Genomic DNA, 17,791 nt, shown 5'->3' on the forward strand with positions numbered 1-17,791 from the left:
ATACTCAGTCATTAATCATGTGCAAATTATTGTTTAGAACTCTTACATATAACCTCTTAACCTCTTATTAAACCTAAGAAATAATACAATTAAATGATTTTTTTTTGTTGTTGTTGTTGTTTTTGTTGTTTTAGCAGTATCTCAAGTTAAAAAAAAAAGCTAATTTTTGTCCAATAAGAAATAGATATTACAGGTATTGTAAAAAAAAAAAAAAAAAAAATTCTAGCAAGACATTTGCTTCTGAGTCTTCACTGAGGAATAAAAGCAGTTGCACAGCCTAAGGTAAGTTTCAGTTCCCCTCAGGTCAAAAAAATAAATAAATAAGTACTTCAACTTGACATCCATAAAAACAGAATTCAGAATGTTTTCCAACAACTTTATATTGATATATTTATACATATATTACACATTCAAACAATACTTGTGCAAAAACCATCCCTACCATGAAAAATGATCTGGATTATTGTATGTGTCTCTGGCAGCATGGCTGGAGGCATAAAGGCGTTATTTCAGACTGTTTTAAAAAATAAAATACAAAACACAAAAGGACAATAGATTCTGATGCATAGCATCTATTAATTAGAACATTACAAAAAATAATGTGTCAAAGTGGTAAACGCAGAGAAGGTTAAGTCATGTAATAGGTTTTACATGCATAAAAACTGAGGTTTTGCTTTTTGACAATGGAACCCTTGCAGGGTCACTGTTTAGTGCCAATGTAGTCCTTCATGAACGCTCCATAGTCAGGTCCTTTATATCTATTACATAGAAACACGTCCACCCCTGCCCACACAAACAAGACTTTCTAATCACAAAACTCCTCTCCACATCAACTGTCCATCAACAAACCACTACAACACAACAGATGTCAGTTCCATATTTGCATATTGTACAAAACCACCAATACAAAGCTTGTCAGGATTACCAAACATGAAGGGCTACCTTCCAGACTTAACAACCAATATGAGAGATTACCATTAGCCCCAAACGCATTCATACTCATTGAAGGCTAACATGATGATGAGTTAGTCAACCAACACGTTATCTAGGCATCATTTCACCTTGTCTTGTAGATCCAGAGACGTTAACATTCTTTGGGTTGATTAGAGTTGACGTATTATTCTTCGCTGCATTTTAGATGTGGCTGACATGGGAGATTTCATCTACTCAAACCTCCTCCAAAAGGCAGTAACTATCTAGCCCAGCAAGGCACTGTTGTTTTCCGAAGAGCGCACCATCTCTCGAGCACAAGCTGACGGCTCGGACTGTTATAAACCCAAAGTTGTCCTGGGTTCTTCCACTCTCAGCCCTGCTCTTTGAAGTCTTGGCTGGGAGGGCTGTGTGACTCGATATTATCTAGACCCAGTGAAGTTGATTTCAAGGGTCCGGGAGGTCGGAGGTGTCTACAGTCACCTTAATGAAGATGGTGTCGTCTTTGATGTAGGTTCCATTCTCTAGGACAGTTTGAGCCACAAAGAGTGGACAGCCCGAGGCGATGTTCATTTCACCAGTGGGCTGGCGAAAGCTACTGCTATTTGGGTCCGGTTTGAAGGCATCGCCTAAGTGTTTCCTCGCCGGCCCCTGGTCCATTAGCATTAATGTTACTTTCTGTTTGAACGGCCACGGCAGCAAGGCGTCGTATTCCCCACGCATGACCACGAAGAACAGCGAGAGATGTGTGCCTTTACCCATTCCGTCCCCATTCAGATAGACGCGGGCACACATTTTGTAGCCGAAATAGCCCGTGTAGAAGGGCTGGCTGTAGAGCGAGAGGGTTTTTGAGGCCACGGCTTCCTGTTTCCGTCTTTTGTAGTCACGGATCTTCCAAATGAGTGTACCTTTGAAGCTGGCCGTCTCTAGCACCTGCAGCTTAAGGTCCATCTCCGCCAGGCGGATGTCATGGACACTCATCATGTCATCGTGACGTGAGAGCTGCTGCTCTAAGGAACCTGCTGACAGTATTGAAATGTGTTAAAAACAATGTTGTGAACACAAATTCAAAGTAGGCTACCTGGTATAATAATTGAGGTGTATATGAAATTTTCTTACCCAGCGTGTGAGAACCAGAACTGGAACCAACACGACCCGAATCGAGAGAAGATACAATTGAACGCATGTTCTCCACAGACCCTCTCAGAGCCTCCACCTCCTCCCTCATAGCTCGCAGTGGACGAAGCTCCCGCAGCTCCATCTCGACCTCAAGCAGTTTCTCGGAGTGATTGCTCATCAGCTTCTACATACATAAACACACAAACATAAAGGGAACTGCTTAAACTGTTTTAATCACAGATTCTAATATTTCATAGCTGGGTCCATGAGTTTTTTTAAATGGTTTGGCAAAAAAAGGGGATTTAAAGTCATAAATCTTAATGCAATTATTTTGAACATGAAAATACATCAATAACAATGTAACTACAATGAATACATTTTAAATAAATTGTATAGTACATACTTTACCCCTCAAAAGTTTTTTTTAATCTACTTCGCTCAGTAAGGCTCTATTTATTTGATTAAGAATACTGAAAAACAGTATTGCGAATTGTTATTATAGTTTTAAAAAATTATATTTTAATATATTTCAAGATGCAATTTATTTATGTGATTGCAAAGCTGAATTGTCAACAGCCATTACTCCAGTCTTCAATGTCACATGATCCTTCAGAAATCATTATGCTGATTTTAATAAGAAACATAATTTTGTGAAAACAGTGATACATTTTTTTTAGCATTATTTGAAAGTTCAAAAGAACATAATTTATTAGAAATAGAAATCTTTTGTAACATTCTAAATGTTTTGCTGTCACTTTTAATCAATTTAATGCGTCCTTGCTGAACAAAAGTATTAATTTCTGAAAAATCGATACTTAATATACCAAAACCCCAAATTTGGACTGGTAGTGTATATTTTTGTAATTTATTCTTTGAATAACAAAAATGTATTTTGCTTTGAGGTTTTACACAGTCACTGTCATCAAATAACAAACAGGTAAACATGAAACAATATAGTCTAAGATCACTGTTGTTGTTGTTTTTATAAAAAAAAAAAACAATGGAAAAAAATGGAAATTTATTAAAATTACATTTACTTTATCATCATAACAATTTGAGTAAAAAGTTGAACTGAAAATGTACATGAATTTCAGAATTTTTTGTATTTGGTATGTCCCTGTTTTGCTGGTCATTAAAAAATGTTCCAAAAGAGCATCAATTCAATGGAAGCAAGAAATCTAATAACCTTTTATAGAAAGGTTAAAGGGACTTATCCCTTTAAGGGAACTATCCCTTTAATTTGCATAAAACATGGTAAATGTCACACATTCACTAATTTGGATACTGACAGAAATCTTTGACAGAAAATTGACAATATTATTTACAATATAATTTCTTTTAATTGTTCAAAATCCAAAAGCTTGAACTATTTCCAGGTTTAAATTAGATCTCAGGCTTTGAGCCCACTGTAGAGTGCATGTCACAAAGCAAAGGCATTAAAACTTAAAAGCATGTCAGATTGAAATATTGCACAGTACAGCATACCTACGTCACTTTATACAAATTAGAAGTTATTTTTAGCTTCACCAAATGACTCAAAAAACGGCTCTCACCTGCATGCTGGTTAGCTTCTGCTCCAGCTGCCTGTTCTTTTCTCTCATCTCCTCATACTGAGTCTCAACCTCTGCAAGACGACTGCTGAGGCTGGGCAGAACTTTATAACGCTCCATCAGATCACTCTTAACTTCCTCTACCTACACACACATATTAATCAGTGTACATGTTTAATCTGACTACATGCATGGAAATATGAACAGGAAAAAGCATAATCATTTTCACACCGGAAACCAATATGTTAAATATAAATGTTTATAAATGTCTACCTTGGCTTCTAGTGCGGTGTTTCTGACTGCCATCATTCTCAGGTGCTCAGACGCATAACTGGACTCGTGTTCCCTCATCTCTTGATTCAGCCCCTTTAAAATGATTTGAATTGTTAATCAACATGGAAGTACCATACTATTGCAATGTCAGTACAATTCAAATGACCTTTAAATCAATGTCTGCTCAAGAATATCACCTTAAAGGAGCACCCGTAGCGAATAAAGGAGCAGGTCACTTGGGCCTTTGGACAGTCGTGCTGATGACTGGACAGCTATAGGAGACACATTCATCTCATAAATACATCACAATTAATCTGCCTTTATCATTCACTTACAATTGAAATTGCTGTTCATGCGTTTAAAAGCAAAACACACATGTTAGTAAATCAAAAGTAATGCTCAATGCCATCCAAGCCTACCTCACTTCTCAGAATGGAAGAAAACGAGCAGTGATTAGGGCATGTTACAGGAAATGCAGGACAGACTGTATCTTTGTGTTTCTGTAAAGAGAGACGACGGTTAGACTGAAATGCACGAAAACATACTGCAGTGCATACTGACACTTTCATGGCTCAAGATGCTCATGGTTAAAACAAAACTGTTAGTGTGTGGAGTAACTATGACAGGATCAACCAGGCGGAAAAACAGAAAGCATTCTTGAAGTGAAAACATACATCGATCATTCTCTAAATGACAGTCAACATAACGGGAGATTCCCTCAAGTTCCTTGTACAAATGTGAAACTCAAAGGTCATGGGACATTAATGGCAGAACACAAGGGGAATACTTCTCATAGAGGAACTGAGATGTCCACTAATTCCAATCAAGGAAAAAAAACTCAATGATAACTGAAAAAAGATCTCATGAATTTCTAAGTACTTTCCATTAGATTTCAGGTCCTTTTTATGGGAACTGGGGGGTTTTGGGTAATGCGTGTTACCTGTAACTCGGTGAGGGCCATCTTGTGATTGCAGAATTCACAGGTGATCTCTCGGTGTTTGCATTTGCGGCTCAAGTGCTCAGACATGTCTTTCCTCATCATCTTCTCCTTACACTTTCCCAAGGGGCATGGCACCTCGAAGTACGGACAAACTTCCAAGTGGTCCTGTTGAAAAGAGAGAGACAAATCTGAATTTTGTAACCTAACTTTACCAAAAAAATCTCTTCTTAAACATAACACACACAGCATGCAATCTATCAATAAAACTACATTCGTCCATTCTCACACTTATAAAATGATATGCGAGTCAGTTTAAGTCTAGGCTCACATTTCTCTGCGCTCGAGGCAGGTTCCAGTCGGGAGGAATTTACCATATGATATGTGGACTATTGTATCTAAGAAACATATGACTTACCATGACCTGCTGTAAACTCATTTGTTCTTTACATCCATTTTTCTCACTTCGGCAGTGGACCTTCAGAGTCATAATTTCCCTATTGCAGCAAACATCCCGGAATATCTAACGTCACAAGAAAGAAAAAAATCTGTTACACGGTCTGTATAACAGAGATGTGTTGTGTGCCCACATTACTTTCACTTGGAGCTGTGTGAGTGAGATTTAATACGTAATGGAGTGGGCGTGTCCTTGTAGGTTTTGGATTCACTTTCTTACCTTATCTTCAAAGAGTGGTTCTAGATCAGCTGGGCAAACTGGGTTAGGCTTACTGAAAAAAAAGTGGGATCCAACTGTAAGCAAATTGTATCCTTAGTTCAAACGACCTACATTTTGAAATGAAAATAACAGGAATACCCCAAGTTTATTTTGCAATGCTAGTTATTGCAATGAGTGGTTCTCAACCTTTTTGACTTCTAGGCCCCAGTATCGTCCACAACAATATTCCAAGGCCCCATGACATTTCTAGTTGTTTGTGATTTACTGAATAAGGATTAAGGATAAGAATTAACAAATATTTTTTACTCACAATTTCTACACAAAATAGTTTAAAGTTGGGCATAACTAGAAAAATGTATATTCATTATAAAACTGCACAAAGTTTTATAAATGTAATTAATTTACATGACTTTTCCAGGTCTAGAAATCGCACTTAAAACAATATAGGCTACCTTGTTGATTCAAGACAATATAAACCCTGGTTCTTCAAAGAAAAAGAGTTGTTGAGGGGGTGAATTAAAATAAGAAATAGCTTAATTTCTAGCTTTTTTAGCTTACTTTCTTTCATTTTCGGGAACACAAATTAAGATGTTTTTGATGAAATCCGAGAGCTCTCTGACCCTGCATAGACTGCAATGTAACTGAAATGTTCCCAGACGCAGAAACGTAGTAAGGACATCGTTAAAATAGTCCATGTGACATCAGTGGTTCAACTGTAATTTTACGAAGCTACGAGAATACTTTTGTGCGCAAAGACAACACAAATAATGACTTTATTCAACAATTCTTCTCCTCCTAATCATGTCTTCTGCCATTATCGAGAGTACCTCTGCACGTAAACAACGTATGCACGTGATGCTGCTGACTTAGAACACGTGGTACTCTCATAATAGCAGAATACGTGATTTGGAGGAGAAGAATTGTTGAATAAAGTTGTTATTTTTGTTTTCTTTGCACACAAAAGTATTCTCGTAGCTTTGTAAAATTACGGTTGAATCGCTGATGTCACATGGACTATTTTACCGATGTCCTTACTATGTTTCTGGGTCTGGGAACATTTCAGTTACATTGCTGTCTATGGAGGGTCAGAAAGCTCTCAGATTTCATCAAAAATATCTTAATTTGTGTTCCGAACATGAACGAAGGTCTTACGGGTTCGGAACGACATGAGGGTGAGTAATTAATGACAGAATTGTCATTTTTGGGTGAACTATCCCTTTAATGTTTGCTTTGTCTTACTTTAACATTTTTAAGTCATCTTAAGGCCTTGGAAGTTTGCTAGTTGAGAACCCCTGATTTCAATCATATTTAGCAACACTGGCCCACTGTACACCTGACAATAACATGTATTTTCATCAATCAGATCACAATCGAACATCACCATATTAAAATCCAGCTGTAAATGCACCCAAGACACATTCACATTCAAATCAATGAAACATTTGGAGGTGGTGAGTAGGGCTGGGCGATGTATCTCGATGTATATGCATGCGCATCTGGTCAGTAAAGCCATTTCCTTGATTAGCGGTAAATCTCCATCACCTGCTTTCAAATGGAGCGGCATTTAATACACGGATCCATAGATCACTGACAAGCTATGCAATATCACATTCATTATCGCAGATGAATCGCCTTCGATAATGAACGTAATATTACGTAGCTTGTCAGTGATCTACGGCTCTGTTTATTAAATGCCGCTCCATTTGAAAACAGGTGATGGAGATTTACCGCTAATCAAGGAACCGGGTTTACTGACGAGATGCGCATGCATATCGCATGAGATATATCGCCCAGCCCTAGTGGTGAGGTATAGTTTCTGGCACATTCAATGATGGGTGTTTTATATATATATATCTGCTTTCACAATGGTAAAATAACCTTTCAATTTTGTTACCTGATTTGTCATCTGACCTCTCATTAATGATTCCAATGAACAACAGGTCTATTATTTCAAAATCACCCGTCTATTTAAAAGCTTTATTTTTATTATTTTTTACTCTTTAACCACTACTAACATATAGCATAAATGCTATACTTTTTACACTGGAGGTGGTTTTTACAAAAAAATTAGAGCAGTTTTCCATTTTGCGCAGGTTAGTACTAAATGAAGCTCACTAATGAACCATCGCCCACCTGAGCAGGTCTGTGATGCAGCTCTCGCAGAAGCGATGTCCACACTCAGTTTGCCGAGGGTTACAGAGCACATGCCTGCAAGACTCGCAGCGATACTTGGCCTCAGGCGTCGTGACAAAGTGGTCCTTAAATCCGCCATGCTGGGGCAAGAATCCTGGCTCGGGCCTGGGCCGCTGGGCCATGGAGGGCATGGCAAGAGATGGAGGACGCTGCTGCAGGGCAATCTGCTGTTCCACATTACGCCCTGCGGACATGACCTGAAGAAAAACAGACAGATTAGGATCTAAACTCTACACCCATAACATGTACATGAGAAAAAAATGTATGTAGAACATCTTAGTTACAGAAAAAGTTCACAATGACTTCCAAAAACATGACATCCTGAAAGACGAAAAAGGATAGTTTACAGTCATCTTTGGCACATGAAACACATTGAAAACTTTTCCAGACTGAAGCTGTCAAGAATTCTGTATTGTCTGGGAAACATTATTGAAACTAAAATGGAATGGGCTGTTGTCTGATTGGATCCAGACCCCCTTGGCTAACACCAATTTGTGGCCGCCTCACTGCCATTGTTTCAAGAACACAAGTGCTGTTAAGTGTTTAGGAGGAATACTGTTCCAAAATTATGAAGTGGGTTTTATGGATTTAAGGTGTGACTACCTGAAGCCCTCAAAAGCATTTGGACACTTGAGACACACTTAAAATGTCAGCAATACATCAAACCAAGTGGCATCTGCAAACAAATGATGCTTGACTTTCAGTTGTCTAACTTCACTCTTGTAATTACTTTTACTACTCCCAAGGTGATTTTACTGGATGAATGAGTCAGTTCCTCTCAAGTTCACACAGGTGTCCTACTAGAAAAACCACCGGTGTAGTTCATCACATTAGCGGTGGAAATTGGTGGAAATGCTTGAAATTAGCTTTGCAGACAATATAAATTGCCCATGTTAAAAAATAATAATAATAAACAAATAATAATCGTTTTAAAAAACAATAAATGCAAGTGCACAGCATATATAGGAACTCCTTCAGATGTACCTTTACATTGTTGTGGAATATAAATACTATCATTCAAAAGTTTGGTGTCAGTAACATGGACTTTTATAATACTTGAAAGAAATGCTGTTCTTTTGAACTTTCTGTTCATCAAATAATACTGAAAAAAAAAAAAAAAATCTATCACTGTTTCCAGAAAAAATATAAAGCAGCACAACTGTTTTTAACATTGATAATAATGAGCTAAAACATTTAGCTTTGCCATCACAGGAATACATTTGATAAAGGAATAACATCACAGGAATAAAATGTTATATAAATATATACACACACTCTCTCACACACACACACAGTGTTATTTGAAATAGTAATATTACTTTATCACTGTTTTTACCGTATAAAAAATAAACAAAAAACTTGCAGTGAACTTCATTGTACATAAAAATCCATTTTTATTGTTTTATCATTAGGGATACACCAAAAAATGCAATTCTGGCCAATATTGTTAGGTTGATAATAAATTTCAAGCCAATAAATAGCCCACAAAATCACAATTAAAAATGTAATATTAAAGTCAATTAAAAAAAATATATATATATATATATATATATATATATATATATATATATCCCTATTCACCATGTATCATTGTTTTACACTTATTAAAAAAATATATACATATATATTATATTATATCACACACATATATATATATATATATATATATATATATATATACACACACACACACACACACACACACACATATATCAGTAATATCCCTATTCACCATGTATCATTGTTCTACACTTATTTATTTATTCGATAAATGATTATCAATTTTATTTTTATGAATTTATCTATATTAACCTTTACAAAAGCAGTATTTCTGATACACACAAAACCAAATTATTATAAAATGATATCATCACAACGGCTTGACGGCTTTCACATCTCGAGCCAAGGTCAGACAGATAGAAGTTAGTCATCTCCTCTTACATTTGCATATTCTACTTGCCACTGAGGCAACGCTTAAACATTGTGCTTACATTGCCACATCAAGCTCCTGACCGGCAGCTCTCAGACTGGGAAATCCCTTCATAACAGGCATAGCTTTCTAGCTCTAATAATATCTCCCCTATGAGCCAGCTACACACCAACCACACATATGCAGGAAGGTCCCGGCTCCATTGCTGAACGCTGTTAGAATTCCTTTAAGCAGAGGATACCACAGTTATTCCACAAGAGTGACTGGTACCCACCGCACATGCCTCTTCTCCAGTACAGAGACTTTCCGACACAAAAGGAAACTGAAATTATAGCTATTTATGGTACGTTTATGAAGGTAGGTAAACCTCGCAAAGAAATTTTTTCAATTGGGAAATTAGAGCTCAGTTATAGATCAGTCGAAACGGTTTGGCCTAGCATCCAGTGACAAACAACTGCTCTTGACAATAAAACATTAGTATTGTTGTTTTCCAAGGCATATTCAAGGTTATGGATCTGAACAAACTACTAACACCAAGTAGTAAACTTCAGCATGTAACTCATCCCGCACAGACTGTACTACAGACAAAAACGGTACCTCAAATTTTGAAACTTTTGAAAAGAGGTGTGCTACTTCTTTTTCAACCAATCAGCTTGATGATTTATGCCTGGCGAATGACAAAATGGCTGAAAAATCCCATGAACTTACATTGAAAAATATTCACCAGTAAGATTAATCAAATTTTTATTTTCAATTACAATTATGGCTTCCAAAAAATATGAACAAAATGATTAAAAAAAATGGTAACACTTTACGATAAGGTGTCATTTGTTAACATTAGTTAATGTATTAACTAACATGAACAAACAATGAACAATACATTTATTACACTATTTATTAATCTTTGTTAATGTTAATTAATGAAAATACAGTTGTTCATTGTTTGTTCATGTTAGCTCACAGTACATTAACTAATGTTAAAAAACACAACTTGTGATTTTAATAATGCATTAGTAAATGCTGAAATGAACATTAACTAAGATGAAGAAATGTTGTAGAAGTATTGTTCATTCTTAGTTCATGTTTGCTAATGTTGTTAACTAATGAACCTTATTGTAAAGTGTTACCAAAAAAACATTACTTTTTGCTATTGTGCTCCTGTTTGGGCAAACATACAATTTATACCAAAGATATTTTTAAATATACTTAATGAATGTTTAGTATTTATTAATTTATTTAATTATAGTATCTATCCATATATATATATATATATATATAAAATATATTTGCAAAACAGATAACTCCATCTTAACAAATTTTCAAAAATCACGTTTTTTATGTTATCATGTTTTTATTGTGATTTATTGTGTTAGTTAGCTGTTTTTTAAAGTTATTTTTTAACCTAGTCAAAATAACCCAACTGCAGTTTGATTGAGATTAACTGGAAACTACAAAGAAAAAAACATGATTTTTGAGAATTGTTAAAAACGGACTTATCTGTTTTTGCAAATGAACTCTTCATATACAAGTTAAATAAAATATTTTAAAGTAATTTCATTTTCAATTTATTGTCATTTATCACTATTGCACTATTTATTTAAATGTCTATATATATATATATATATATATATATATATATATATATATATATATATATATATATTTATTTGGGTCTATTTTATTAGATTTTTATGGAAGCCCGTTTCCGCCACTGAATGAAAAATAAAAAAGGTTATTGCGACTTTTTATCTCACAATTCTGACTTTTAGATATAAACTCGCAGTTTTATTTATTTTTTTATTCAGTGACGGAAACAGGCTTCCATATATTTTCAATGATTTACCTGAAATCATTAAACATGAAACTTCAATAAATGCATGATGTTTCCAAAGTCACGGAGTAATAATTTTAAATAATCTTTATCTCAGTGTTGACCAAAAATTGTGATTATAATTATTGCCATAATAGCAACCATATAGCAACATGCTAAAAACTTTTTTGGTCTAGCACTCTCTTTTTTTTTTTTTTTTTTTTTACCGATTAATGGTTTGTTGCCCAGATAAATGGCTTTTGGGAGGAAGATGACAACCATGTTTGGACAGCCATGTGGGATGCTCACACTCACACACAGTCACACCCAATTAAATTATTCACACTCTCAGCAAGAAAAGTTAAATCCCATCTGACGTATACAACACGTTACAGCCTTAGTGATGGTTGGGTGTTTCACAAACACTCTCCATGGCCCAACATGCCTTTTGTAAAATTATGACGACAGTAACTCAACTGAATTTTTCTGACTGGAAAAATTCCAGAGTCACTCTTGAAAACAAAAGCAATATTCCCAGTTAGTTGTGTTGGAAAGTTCAGTGGATCTCGTCCCTGATTTTGTTTCTGTTTTACTTAAGGTACAGGTATTTCCCCATCTCTTGTCTCAGAAGATCAAAAATAAACTAACTACCAACAAGTGTGGATAAAACTGTCCCTGAAATAATATCCAACTACACAAACAAATAAAAGAAATATTCAGAGCACATATAAAAATCCATGTACTGGTGGCTGACCAGAACGTGCAGTTCTCTAGGGATTTCCAGGAATATTTAAGGGGCTTTTCCATTTGCTGCCTCATCCCTCTCTGTCACTGCTGACAATACACATACACACCCACACACACGCACATAAACACCCATTAAGAAAAAGAAAAAAAAGACGTTAGGCAGCTGCTAGTAAACTATTGTTTATGCAAGGAGTTATGAGACCTTATCCAAATGTAAAAGAAACTAAATAATGAATTAATTGTATAAACAAAAATTCATATTCACAACCGTTCAAAAGTTTGGAGCAAAAATCTTGGATAAGATTTTTTTTTTTATATTTCTGAGAGAAATCTCATATGCTTGCCAATGCTGCATTTATTTAATAAAAAATACAGTAAAATAGTAACAATGTTAATAGATTTTAAAAAGTAATTTATTCCTATGATGGCAAAGCTGAATTTTCAGCAGTCTTCAGTGCCATGCGATCCTTCAGAAATCATAATATGCTGATTTGTTGCTCAAGAAATATTTATTATTATTTTCAATGTTGAAAATAGTTATACCGCTTAACTTTCTTGTTGAAACGGTGATACTTTATATGAAACAAATCTTCTGCAACATCATAAATGTCTTTACTTTTGATCAATTCATTGTGTCCTTGCATAATAAAATGCAGTAATATATCAAAAAACAACAAACTTTTGAACAGTAGTGTAAATGTTTCATAATAGCACAGTTAAAGTTAACTTCAATGTGAAAAACAACTTTTTTTTTGTAATTGTGACATAGTCAAAGACGTAAAGGGATAGTTCACCCAAAAATCATTTACACACCCTCATGTTCCAAACCTGTATGCCTTTATTTCTTTTGTAGAAAACAAAAGGAGATGTTTAGCAGAATGTCTAAGACTCTCTTTTTCATTCAATGAATGAACCATTTCACCATTCACTTTCACTTTATAGAGACATTCAAGTCATTCAGGTTTAGAACGACTAAGTAAATAAGGACAGTATTTTCATCTATTTTTTTTTTAAATGGTAAAATTTAGAGAGGTATGTCCTAAATCAAGATGAAGAAAAAAAATGCGCCCCATATTATCAGTGCATTTTTAGTTCATATAATTAAAACTAGGGATGCACCGAATGTTCGGCAACCGAAATTGTTCGGCCAAAAATAGAAAAAAAATCTCTTTCGGATTAGCGAAAAGACAGAATAAATTGTACCGAACAATGACGTGGCACGATCAAACAAGAGGCGCGCACTAATGCATCAAACACGTCTGCAGTGTGAAAGTATTTAAAACTGTCAGAGAAAGACGCAAAAATCATTCCAAGCACGAAGCACCGACTGTTAGATGTTTAGCGCTGCATCTCATGTCTCCGATGAGAAGAGGAAGAGGTGGTTGATGCTGGTTACTATGATGACTGAAATCGCGAAATGGCCTCACATGATTAGTAAATAAACTGCAGAATGTTATGTTTTCTAAGACACGCACAGATTGCATGTATTCAAACAGCGCTGCACGAGCTCGCCGTGCCAGGGTTCAAAGCGCGAGGAACATCTGCGCTAAAACAATGTTACTCGTCATTTGCTCAGTAACATTTTTTATTTTTTTTTAAAGACACGTGACAATGTGATAAGTGCGACAAACATCTTCCCAAATTCGTAATGAGAATCATTTAAATATCTGCATGCTGTTGTCAACAAAAAGAAGCACTAAGATCTTCCTGCGGGTTTCTGCCAAAATAAAGTCTAAGAAAAAGCAACAACTCCATCAACATTCATAAATGTTAGTATTGTAATTTTACTGTTGTTATTTTACCCTACAACCGCTCTATACATTTATTATAACGTTCACAATAGTGTTCAAATTGGGATCTGTAATATGTTTTAAAAGAATTCGCTTCTGCTCAGCAAGGCTGCATTTAAAAATACATGCCTGATTCAAGAAGGGGGTCTCAAAAATGGCCAAAAAAATATTATTTTAGTAACTTATTAATTTTAAGTTAAATTGTGCTTTGTTGGTATAATGTCTGATAGAATGTTAAAAAATGTTCAGTGTTAAGTAAATATTTTTAAATTGTTGTTTTGTAATTGTTTTTTTATTTTATTTGAAAAGCAGGACAAAACAGTAAAAAGCACATTTTGGCTATTTAATTTATGCAGTGGTGAAAAAAAATTGAAAAATAGGCCTACATGGGGAAAAAATGCGAAAAACTTTCGGTATTCGGCCCAGTGTTTAATTTTGTTGGGCTTCGGCTAAGAATTTTCATTTCGGTGCATCCCTAATTAAAGCATGCGACTTAAAACCAACAAGACTAAGCAACGTTAGCGTTAAGCAAGCATCCATCTCAAAAAGAACATAATACCAGAAAGAGCTGCAGGTGAAAAGTGTAACACAATACATTTCAGACTGTTAGTTTAGAGCTGAGGAGCGTCAAGGTAATACGGATTCTTTGAATGTATTTGCACTGCAGGAGATCTCATAACAAAAATGAAAGAGAAGTAAGAAGGGGAATATCACCTCTTTCTGGCCTGACCTTTTACTAGAGGAAGACATGTGTGACTACTATAGGTCACTTACAGGAATAAAACACCATTTCAGATGTGAACATATGATGAAGGTGTGATGGGTAAAAAGTAATGGAGTTACTTTATGTGAAAATGCAAAGGAAGAAGTTGGGCTCATGTCATCTTCTCAGCCACCTTTTGCTTTCAGAAGAGCGTCTGCTCCAACTTCTGTTAAAAAAAAAAGCCCAAAATGGGTTCCCTATAGTGTATCACAACACTTAACTGTTATTCTGAGAGTGAAACTATGCTGGATTCAAACAGTCTCAGTTTTGATCTGCACACAGCAGCACATGTTGGACTGTTTTAGATTTTTAAACTGCTTCTGTCCACTGGCTATTTTTTTCCATCAGGCTACGTAAATAGCGAAAGACTGACAATCTGTATTTACACTTTACTACTTTGTCAGTCATCATTTTATTGAATTTACTGATATATTTATTAATGTTCTTCTTCTTGGTATACCTAATTTACATAAGTCACCACACGTATTCACAGCTTGCAGAAAAAAAAATCAATAGTGCCCAACTCCCCACATAACAGTTGCTTTGTTTTTAGCATTAAATATAATTACACTTAATTACAACTCACAAATCTAACATCAAGAGCTAAACTTTATACACATTACCGTTCAAAGGCTTAAGAGTCTGTAAGATTTTCTTTGAAGAAATTAACCTTTTATTCAGAAAGGATGCATTAAATTGATCAAAACTGAAATTTAGAACATTACTCCAAATAAATGCATTTCTCTTGACGTTTCTATTTAAAGAATACTTTAAAAAATGCATCATGGTTTCCACAAAAATATCAAGCAGCACAACTGTTTTCAACATTGATAGGAAATGTTTCTTGAGCACCAAATCAGCATTAAATTTGTGAAAGATCATGTGACATTGAACACTTAATTAATGGCTGCGGAAAACTCAACATTGCCATCAAATAAATAAATGACATATATATATATATTGTATATATATATTGAAAACAGCTATTTTAAATTGCAATAATATTTTATAAATTTTATCAAATAAATGCAGCCTTGGTGAGCAAAAACATTAAAAATGAGCAGTAGTGTACAGATATGCGATTATTATTAATTGACATTATTTATACGTGTTTATTAATATATTTAAAAAAATACTGTTTTTTGTTTGTGTTTTTTTTTGTAGAAAACACAGTGCAAAAAAAGCATAAATAAAACAATTAAATATCGGTTCTACATATAGGTTTATCATCATATTCGCTGTGAAAAATCAGTACTGGTCAATCTCTACATTTAAAACTAAATTAGTACAGAAGCACTGTGTTAACAATAATAAAACGAATCTTTTCTGATTAGGATATGATATGCAAGACAGAAGTACACCCATTCTCTCTCTCATAAACTGCATCCAACAGTGGAATACAGTATGCCATCATGGTTTTTTCCATCAGTAGCGTAACGTTACAGGCCTAAATCATGCAAGAATTTTGCAAGTTAGGTATTGCCCCCAAGGAATAAGACCACAGAAGATTAAAGAGCAGAAAAACATTAAATATCACACTGTATGGAGGTTATACAGGCTTTAGTTTAAAGACCATACGCTCTTTCTATACAACAAAGCCTATATAAAACGTACGTGGTATTTATAGACCTTTAAAATGTAAAAAATATCACAATTGTGCTCCTAATAAAAGCAAAAGTAGAAAGTACACCACACGCACATATGCAAAGGTGAGAAGGTCTTCTACCAGTAATGCCAGCACAATCATGTATCATGAATTTGTAAAGCAGCTGCTCAGGATTTAACCTGTTAACATATTGATAGCCTATCGTGTTTCACAACTTCAAGAATCAGAACCCAAAAGATCCCCGTTTGTCCAGGAGACGGTAAGGAGAGCAGGTGAACCTCTCAGATCAAAGCAAGACACACTTTGATTACTGTAGGTGAACCCATAGACTTTGGGTTTGCCTAATCTCACCTTTCACTAACATGAGCTACACGTTATTTTACATGTGGATCTGTGAAATAGCCATCCACTTACATGAATCAGTTGGTCAACGATGTCGTCCGATGATCCAACCGTGTTTCTCTGAAGAATTTCACGAAAGGAGCCACGGATGGTCCACTCATATGATAGACACACCGAGACAACAACGTCCAAATTTACGCGGCCACAGCTCCGTCCTCGCTTCTCAAACAGGCTACAACGGCCGTAGGATCAAATCGGGTCATTTTGACATCGGAATGTTCCAAAACGACTCGGTTGAGGTACACGAAAAGGTAGAGAAGCCGCCACTGTGGCAGGGTGCTGTTGATATGAAGTCTAGTAACTGGAAAGCCCCCTTGGTCTGACTTCCTCAGGAAATCCCCGTCATGAAAAAAATCGTAGCTGGTTGTAAAAGGACGCCATAGAGAAAGAATAGCTTGCGCTGCGGCGTCTGGCCGCTAGAGGTGCCAAAACTCACGCCAATCCGTGACAGAATTATCTTATCCACGTGTTTCTAATAGGTGATACACTTTTAGATGCATGCATTACTGTTCAAATCTACTGACATATCGAGTAAGTTGAAGGAATCTAAATTGTACGACACTTGTGATTACATTTGATGGAACTACATTATTTTGTTGTTTTTTTGTGTTACAAGCCACTATATGGATGGATATATATATATATATATATATATTAACAAAACTAATTATGACAAACAATTAAATTATAATAATTAAATTGTAATAAAAACTATATTGGTATCGCAATGATACTGAAATAACAGTATTATTCACATTTTAAAGTCCTCAAATTATAGGTGTTTTTTTTTTATTATTATATCAATCAAATTATCACAATATCTTATTACAAATACATTATTTAAATAATCAACAAATAGTTTTTCTTTGCATCATGGCAATGGAATTACACTGAATTGTTGTGACAATATCATACAATGTGAATAAATCTTTTTTTCTTTTTCTTGATTTTGTGGTAAAATACAACCCAGTTTCTTTTTGTGAAATTCATCCAATTTTTGCCAATACCAGATCCACCAATAGTCTTCCAAGCTTGTCATCACAAATAAAAACGTTAGCACTTTAG

General features: G+C 35.1%; 1 protein-coding gene across 2 annotated transcripts; it reads right to left on the reverse strand.

Moving 5' to 3' along the window:
* Positions 1-362: 362 nt before the first annotated feature.
* On the reverse strand, positions 363-17,112 carry traf3 (TNF receptor-associated factor 3). 2 transcript variants are annotated; one of them, XM_058748399.1, is made up of 11 exons: positions 16,739-17,112; positions 7,619-7,875; positions 5,486-5,537; positions 5,228-5,332; positions 4,813-4,977; positions 4,292-4,372; positions 4,070-4,144; positions 3,873-3,965; positions 3,603-3,743; positions 2,050-2,233; positions 363-1,952 (listed from the first exon to the last, which is right to left on the reverse strand). In XM_058748399.1, exons 2-11 carry the CDS (start codon positions 7,870-7,872, stop codon positions 1,378-1,380), a joined length of 1,725 nt encoding a protein of 574 aa, XP_058604382.1. In that variant the 5' UTR covers positions 7,873-7,875; positions 16,739-17,112; the 3' UTR covers positions 363-1,377. The 2 variants fall into 2 exon arrangements, with proteins under 2 accessions (XP_058604382.1, XP_058604383.1); XM_058748400.1 differs by having other exon boundaries at positions 363-1,949; positions 16,739-17,111.
* Positions 17,113-17,791: the final 679 nt, after the last annotated feature.

Source organism: Onychostoma macrolepis, chromosome 17 (genome assembly GCF_012432095.1).
Source record: "Onychostoma macrolepis isolate SWU-2019 chromosome 17, ASM1243209v1, whole genome shotgun sequence".
NCBI classification, from domain to species: Eukaryota; Metazoa; Chordata; class Actinopteri; order Cypriniformes; family Cyprinidae; genus Onychostoma; species Onychostoma macrolepis.

Bases quoted from the DNA above. Each gene is read 5' to 3' on its own strand.
- traf3 (XM_058748399.1), bottom strand. From the start codon at position 7,872: ATGTCCGCAGGGCGTAATGTGGAACAGCAGATTGCCCTGCAGCAGCGT. The intron at 3,744-3,872 runs GTAGACATTTAT...ATGTGTGTGTAG, and splicing joins ACACCGCACTAGAAGCCAAG to GTAGAGGAAGTTAAGAGTGA. The intron at 1,953-2,049 runs GTAAGAAAATTT...CAATACTGTCAG, and splicing joins TTCTGGTTCTCACACGCTGG to CAGGTTCCTTAGAGCAGCAG.